This window comes from Hemiscyllium ocellatum, chromosome 4 (genome assembly GCF_020745735.1).
Source record: "Hemiscyllium ocellatum isolate sHemOce1 chromosome 4, sHemOce1.pat.X.cur, whole genome shotgun sequence".
NCBI lineage: Eukaryota > Metazoa > Chordata > Chondrichthyes > Orectolobiformes > Hemiscylliidae > Hemiscyllium > Hemiscyllium ocellatum.
In genome coordinates this window covers 86,815,977-86,824,454 of record NC_083404.1, presented here as the reverse complement: position 1 = coordinate 86,824,454, position 8,478 = coordinate 86,815,977, and the positions used below count along the sequence as shown (strand labels likewise).

Genomic DNA, 8,478 nt, shown 5'->3' with positions numbered 1-8,478 from the left:
TTTGATTGGAATCATTTATTAAACAATCACATGCAATCCAAAAATGTGTAGAAATTGTCAGTGTACTGACGCAACATGTTAAGTCAGGTTTCACATTTGCAATCTTAAAATGCTGGGATTCTCTCAGTTGTGGTGCCATGAAGAACACTAAAATACATGCGTCTATATAACAATGGAACAAGAGATGACAAAACAAAATCAGTCTACTAATGTGGTCTTTTTGGTAAGTTGTTAATGAATGGAACAGAATGACGTCATCTATCCCTTTTAGCTGGGAATGATGTATGGCATATAGAAACTCAAAACATTGGCATTAATGTAAGAAAACTAAGATGGTATTTCATAATAGTGAATGGAGGCCCAAGGAAAATTTGAAGAGCGAGAAAATTCAACAGTAGAGATTAAAAGTTGAATTTCTTCAAAAATTATAGCTTTTATAATTAAATTTCCAAACTGGACCAGTTTGGCTCAAAGTAACTTTTGTTCATAAATTGACAAAGATTGTTTGGCCTTATTTATGCATAAATATTGCAAGAATATTAAATGACTCCTATTTACATGCTGTTATTTCAACATTAGAGGGTAGTAACCACTGATCATGACATCTGCCCACTAATCAAATGTCTGGCAAATTTAGTTATTGAGGTTACACTAAAACATGGCAGTGAACCACTCTGAACTTTAATAAAGCAATCTCGTTATCAAAATCACCTATAATTGTAAGCATGATCACCATGCCAAGTTTTGATCATCAACATAAACCTCTTTTGTAAAATATATGGCTCGCAACTGCTGGAAGGAGAATAAACTAATATATCCCAATATCAAAAAATGGATTCATAAAAAAGTTATTGTAAAATTAACCACCTTTAAAGTAGGACAGTAAAATAAAAAAAAACTTGGTCAATTTGTACACTTTTTTTGTCCAGTAATTGATTAGCTTAGACTATCAGCCTCATTTGTCAGGATTTCTGCAAGTTCAGTTAAACCAGCATCAATCAATGCAGACAAAAAATTCTCCACTGTAGCTTGCAGTCCCTCCCGATCATGCCATGCAACCAACAGCAGTTTAGCACGCATCTTCACATCCTCACTATCAGATTCAATTCCACGGATGTCAGACTCCTTCATTTCAAAGTGTGGTGCCAATACTTTCCACTGTTCTCCAAGCTTGTTAGCGAGTATGTCTATCTGTTCACCTGTTACAAGCTTAGTCTGCATATCAGGGCCTGAAAAAAAATTATTAAATGTCAGTTTAATAATTTGCATCAAGCAAAGCACTTATCAAATACTATAGTTTATGCACAAGAACTAAAAACCACATCTACTGGTTAGATCTGAATAAACTTCAAAAGAAAACCACCATTAAAAATAAACACTTTGTTATTACCTTTACCCATTCCTTTGTTTGACAAACTGTTTTTGTCTGTCTAGGCTCCATCTCCACATCTTTATTGTATTCAGAACCCTTTTCTTAACTACCATCAATTCTAAAGAAGGGTCACCAGACGAGAAACACTAACTCTACTTTCTCTCCACAGATACTGCCAGAACTGCTGAGTTTTCACAGTGATTTGTTTTTGTTTCTGATAATATTCTACAACTACAATTATGCATGCAACCCAATTATACTTTTCATACTCCTGTGCGAAAAAAATTGTCTGGGCACCCTTTTAGAAATTTTGCCATTGAGGGAGAAAGGTCATTCATTGATTTTTTTTGTGTGGTCTATTTTCCTTTGTTAATTTGCCTTTATTACACACCCTCAATGCAAATCCAAAAACACTTTATTTCAGGATAGAATAAAATTAAAATGAACTTGTTAGACTCATTTTATCAGAATGGTTTACATAAAGAAAAGGTTTGCCCTTTAATTTCACAACATTGGGATACTCTAAAGTCCTTTACAGTCGATGAAGTACTTTTAAAATGCACTCTGTGAAATGCCTGAATTTTACTTCATCTAGCTTCAAGTTTTAAGAGTAAAACTTAATTCTGTTTGTCAATTTTGGCATTACATTAAAATGAAAAGAGTAAGCACAGTCAGTTTTAGATCATAATTTGGCAATTTTAACACCGGGCACAGTGGTTAGCACTGCTGTCTCACAGCGCCTGTAGACCCGGGTTCAATTCCCGACTCAGGCGACTGACTGTGTGGAGTTTGCACGTTCTCCCCGTGTCTGCGTGGGTTTCCTCCGGGTGCTCCGGTTTCCTCCCACAGTCACAAAGATGTGCGGGTCAGGTGAATTGGCCAAGCTAAATTGCCCGTAGTGTTAGGTAAGGGGTAAATGTAGGGGTATGGGTGGGTTGTGCTTCGGCGGGTCGGTGTGGACTTGTTGGGCCGAAGGGCCTGTTTCCACACTGTAAGTCTAATCTAATCTAACCTCTTGGATTGATCAGAAATTCAACACTTTATGCAAATGCATACTCAACCTTAGAAATTGCTGGATAAACTCAGTATGTTTAGCAGCTCTATGGAGAGAAAGTAGAGTTAATGTTTCGAGTCAGACCTGACAGCTAGGGAAAAGTGGTTTATGTGAAGTCTTTGGGGGGTTGGTTGTAAGCAATATGTAGAGATAGAGCCCAGAGGCAGAGATCTACGGTTAGACAAACAAAGTGATGGATAATAGTAAACTAGGGATAAAGAAAAGCTGTGCACAACCAATCAATCTTCACTCACTTATGGTCCCCAATATTGGCTTTTCGCTCACTCTCTCTTTCTGGGTTCCAACACCATCTATTGCTCACTCTTTTATCCTCCCACTCTTTGTCTTCAGCATATATACTGCTTTTTCCTGGTTACTTAGAGTTCTGAAGAAAGGTCACTGAACCCAAAACATTAACTCTACTTTCGCTCTATAAATGTTGCCAAACCTGCTGAGTTTCCCCAGCAAGTTTTGTTTTTGTTTCACGTTTTCAGCATCCACAATTCTTGTTGTGATTTCAGAAAGGATTTGTTTAGTGAACAGTTTTGAATAAAGACAATAACAGTATAATATCACACTACAATCAAAACTAGAAGGCAGACCTTGTAGTAATTTAAGCTAGGTCTCTACTGCTGCCCCTTTAACATTTATTGGTAAAATGTACAACCTAAGTTGCCCAGGCACCTTTTTTGTTAAGCACCTCCTGTCAGCTGGTTTTGCTGTGAATGGAAATTCAAGGTACAAAGCCGTGTGTTATAATTCTCTGGCAGCACAAGATGAAGCTGTGATGCATATGCTACCATGTTATCAGACAACACTGAATCTTACATAATGATAGAAATCTGATGAGAGATCAATGGTCTGAAAACTTAACCATTTCTCTCTATACAGATGCTGCCTGAACTACTGAGTATCTCCAGCATTTTCTATTTTCACTGGATTTCCAACATCAGCAAAGCAATGAATAGTGAGGTGGTAGCTAGGATGACAGTCATTCCACTGTCCTTACATATTTTTTGACTGACCTAAAGGAAGGACTTGATACACATTAACATAATGAACAGATTCACTAAAGAGATAACAGTTATTAGATTAGATTAGATTACTTACAGTGTGGAAACAGGCCCTTCGGCCCAACAAGTCCACACCGACCTGCCGAAGCGCAACCCACCCATACCCCTACATATACCCCATACCTAACACTACAGGCAATTTAGCATGGCCAATTCACCTGACCCGCACATCTTTGGACTGTGGGAGGAAATCGGAGCACCCAGAGGAAACCCACGCAGACACGGGGAGAATGTGCAAACTCCACACAGTCAGTCGCCTGAGGCAGGAATTGAACCCAGGTCCCTGGCGCTGTGAGGCAGCAGTGCTAACCACTATATCTACAGCTGCGTCTTAGCAACTGACAATTAAATGTTTCATAAATCCAAGTTTCACTAAGAGATTTTTCTCTCGGAGTCAATCAGTAGATATGATAAAGGTTGTCAATGATGCAAGCCAAATGGTGGTCTGAACATCAAGCTAAAGAGGATACCAAGACAAGAACTAGCAGCAGGACATACCATGTCCTCACCAATCCTCATCAGCTTTCAGAACATCTTTGCATCTGGATTTTGGCCACTTCCGACCTCCTTTCTGAACACCTTGCATTTCCATACACCCTACAAAATCATGACCAACCCCTATTCTATCATCATCCAGTCATGATAAAAATTCTCCTCCATCTCAAAGTAAAAGTGAACTTACATTTAAATAGCACCTTAAGTAACTTCAGAATATCCCAAATACTTCAGAACCAATAAAATGTAGTTAGTTATCTGTTATACTATGGGGAAATACAGCATAGAAGATTACAGCACAGTACAGACCCTTCCTTCAGCCCTCAATGTTGTGCCGCCCTGTGAAACCAATCTGAACCCCATCTAACTTGCACTATTCCATTCTCGTCCACATGTCTATCCAATGACCATTTAAATTCCCGTAAAGTTGGCAAGTCTACAACCCCAAGTTCCACGCCCCTACTATTCTCTAAGAAACTACCTCTGACATCTGTTCTATGTCTATCGCCCCTCAATTTGAAGCCATGCCCCCTCATGCCATCATCACCATCCTAGGAAAAAGGCACTCACTGTCCACCCAATCTAACCCTCTGATCATCTTATATGTCTCAATTAAGTCACCTCTCAACCTTCTAACAATAACAGCTTCAAGTGCCTCAACCTTTCCTCGTCAGACTTTCCCTCCATACCAGTCAACATCTTAGTAAATCTCCTCTGAACCCTTTCCAAAGCTTCCACATCCTTCCTATAATGTGGTGACCAGAACTGCACGCAATACTCCAACTGCGTTTTGTATAGCTGTAGCAACACACCGCATGCTTTCTTAACAGCCCTATGAACGTGGGTGGCAACTTTCAGGGATCAATGTACATGGACACAGATCTCTCTCTGTTCATCTACACTACCAAGAAACTTATAATTTGCCCAGTACTCTACATTCTTGTTACTCTTTCCAAAGTGAATCACCTCACATTTTTCTGCATTAAAGTCCATTTGCCACCTCTCAGTCCAGTTCTGCAGTTTATCTATGTCCCTCTGTAACCTATAACATCCTTCGGCACTATCAGCAACTGCAGCGACCTTAGTGTCATTCGTAAATTTACTAACCCATCCTTCTACGTCCTCATCCAGGTTGTTTATGAAAATGACAAACTGCAGTCGACTCATACCAGATCCTTGTGGTACACCACTAGTAACTGAACTCTAGAATGAACAGTTCTCATCAACCATCACCCTCTGTCTTCTTTCAGCTAACCAATTGCTGATCCAAACTGCTGAATCGTCCTCAATCCAATGCCTCCGTATTTTGTGCAGTAGCCTACCATGGGAAACCTTATCAAATGCCTTACTGAAATCCATACACACCACATCAACGGCCTTACCCTCATCCAACTGTTTGGTCACCTTCTCAAAGAACTCAATAAGGTTTGTGAGGCACGATATACCCTTCACAAGACTGTTGACTATCACTAATCAACTTATTCCTATCGCGATGATTATAAATCCTACCTCTTATAACCTTTTTCAACACTTTATCCACAACTGAAGTAAGGCTCACTGGTCTATAATTACCAGGGTTGTCTCTACTCCCCTTCTTGAACAAGGGAACATTTGCTATCCTACAGTCTTCTGGTATTATTCCTGTAGACAACGATGACATAAAAATCAAAGCCAAAGCCTCGACAATCTCTTCCCTGGCTTCCTAGAGAATCCAAGGGTAAATCCCATCCAGCCTGGGGGTTTATCTATTTTCACACTTTACTAGAATCTCTAACATCACCTCGTGAACCTCAATCCCATCTAGACTACTAGCTTGTTTCTCAGTATTCCCCTCGACAATAGTGCGAATACTGATGAAAAATATTCATTCAGCGTTTCCCCAGCTCCTCTGACTCCATGCAGAACTTCGCAATACTGTCCTTGATTGGCCCTAATCTTACACTAGTCATTCTTTTATCCCTTATATACCTATAAAAGGCTTTAGGATTTTCCCTGATTCTATCCGCCAACAACTACTCATGGCCCCTCCTTGCTCCTCTTAGCTCTCTCTTTAGGTCTTTCCTAGCTACCCTGTAATTCTCAATCACCCTAACTGAGCCATCACATCCTGTAACGTAAGCTGGCTTCTTCCTCTTGACAAGAGATTAAACTTCCTTAGTAAACCACGGTTCTTGTGCTCGACAACCTCTTCCCTGCTTGACAGGTACATACTTACCAAAGACACACAGTAGCTGTTCCTTGAATAAGCTCCACACTTCTTTAGTGCCTATCCCCTGCAATTTCCTTTCCCATCCTATGGGTCCTAAATCTTGTCTAATTGCCTTTCCCCCAGCTGTAGCTCTTGCCCTCCTATCACTTTCCATCGTTAAAGTAAACGTAACTCAATTGTGGTCACTATCACCAAAGTGCTCACCAACCTCCAATTTTAACACCTGGCACGGTTCATTACCCAGTACCAAATCTAATGTGGCCTCGCCCCTTATTGACCTGTCTGCATACTGTGTCAGAAAACCCTCCTACACAATGGATAAAAATGAATCCATCTAAAATACTTGAAATCTTGTATTCCCAATCAACATTTGGGAAATTGAAATCCCCCAACAACTACCCTCTCACTCCTATCGAGAATCATATTTGCTATCCTCTAAATCTCTGCAACGATTCGGAGGCCTACAGAAATCTCCCAACAGGGTGATCTCTCCTTTCCAGTTTCTAATCTCAGCCCATACTACCTCAGTTGACGTCCTCAAACATCCCTTCTGCAGCTGTAATACTGTCCTTGATGAACAATGCCACACTCCCACCTCTTTTCCCATCTTCTCTGTTCTAACTGAAACATCTAAATCCCCAAACCTGCAACAACCATTCCTGTCCCTGCTCTACCATGTCTCTGAAATGGCCACAACATTGAAATTACAGGTACCAACCCATGCTGCAAGTTCACCCACCTTATTCCGGATGCTCCTGACATAGAAATAGACATACTTCAAACCAACCTTTTGCTTGCCGGTGCCCTCTTGTAACCTTGAAACCTTATTTTGGGCCTCCCTATTCTTAATCTCCTCAATCAAATGATTAGGGGTTTAGATAGGGTTGACCATGAGAACCTTTTTCCACGTATGGAGTCAGATATTACGAGGGGACATAGCTTTAAATTAAGGGGTGATAGGTATAGGACTGATGTTAGGGGTAGATTCTTTACTCAGCAAGTCATGAGTTCATGGAATGCCCTGCCAATAACAGTGGTGGACTCTCCCTCTTTATGGGCATTTAAACGGGCATTGGATAGGCATATGGAGGAAAGTGGGCTAATGTAGGTTAGGTGGGCTTGGACCGACGCAACATCGAGGGTCGAAGGGCCTGTACTGCGCTGTATTTTTCTATGTTCTATGTTCTACACTCCAACTACAATTTAGGTTCCCATTCCCCTGCTGAATTAGTACAAACAGCATTAGCAAATATTCCCTCCCAGAGAGAGGTACCACCTACCACAGAAAAAGGCCCACTTATCTAGGAATCCAAAACCCTCCCTCCTGCACCAAACACTGTAGTCACGTGTTCAACTCCTCTCTCTCCCTATGTTCCAGCACATGGCACGGGCAATAAACCAGACATAACTACTCTTGTTTGTCCTAACTCTAAGCATCCACCCTAGCTCCCTGAATTTCTGCCTTAAGTCCCCAACTCTCTTCCTACCTAGTCATTGGTGCCTACATGGATCATGACTTGGGGCTGCTCCTCTTCCTCTGCAAGGATCCCAAAAACACGATCAGAGTCACAACAAACTCTGGCGCCTGGGAGGTAACGCACCAACCGCGAGTCTCCCTCGTTCCCACAGAACCTCCCGCCTGTCCTCCTAACTATGAAGTCCCTAATTCTGCTCCTCTTCCCCCTTCCCTTCTGAGCATCGGGATAGATCTCTGTCCCATTGCTTACCCCTGGAAAGTCGTTCCCCACCAACAGTATCCAAAACGGTATACTTGTTATGGAGGGGATTCCTGCACTGCCTGCCCCTTCCCTCTCCATCTCCCAATGGTAACCCATCTATCTTCTACCCAGCAGCCAGTTTGAACACAGGTCCCCCAAACAGCTATGAGATACGGGACTAGATAATTTTTGAGATGTTGATTGAAGGATAAATTATTCGTTTGGACACCAAGGAGAAAACTGGCCTGCATTTATTTTAGTTCCTTGGTATCTTTAGTGTCCACCTGCGAGAACAGATGGGGCCTTGGTTTAATGACTTGGACTGGCTTTGAACTCAAGATTGAGAGTGCTATCAGTGACTCAATACTGATGCCAAATTTGTATTAACTAAATTCTCTTGCTTTTCCCCTCAAACATTGATATATCTTTGCTGTTCTCAAAACATCAGTTACCCAGTCCTGTCTCACCTGGGTACAATGCAGTAGCCAGAACTGTGCAAAAATTATTATCCAGCTGATTATTAGTTCAGTCATTAAACAACATGTCTGATTTGTCAG

The 8,478-nt window shown here is 41.2% G+C and overlaps 1 protein-coding gene across 3 annotated transcripts in view; it reads right to left on the bottom strand.

Moving 5' to 3' along the window:
* The window catches only part of thoc1 (THO complex 1), an 84,374-nt gene continuing 75,896 nt past the window's right edge, over positions 1-8,478 (bottom strand). For 2 of the 3 annotated variants that reach the window (XM_060824372.1, XM_060824373.1), the window contains exon 21: positions 1-1,229. In XM_060824372.1, the coding sequence (XP_060680355.1) occupies positions 937-1,229 (293 nt within the window). In that variant the 3' untranslated portion in view covers positions 1-936. The remainder of the gene's footprint in view (positions 1,230-8,478) is intronic. The other variant, XM_060824374.1, reaches the window with a different exon arrangement.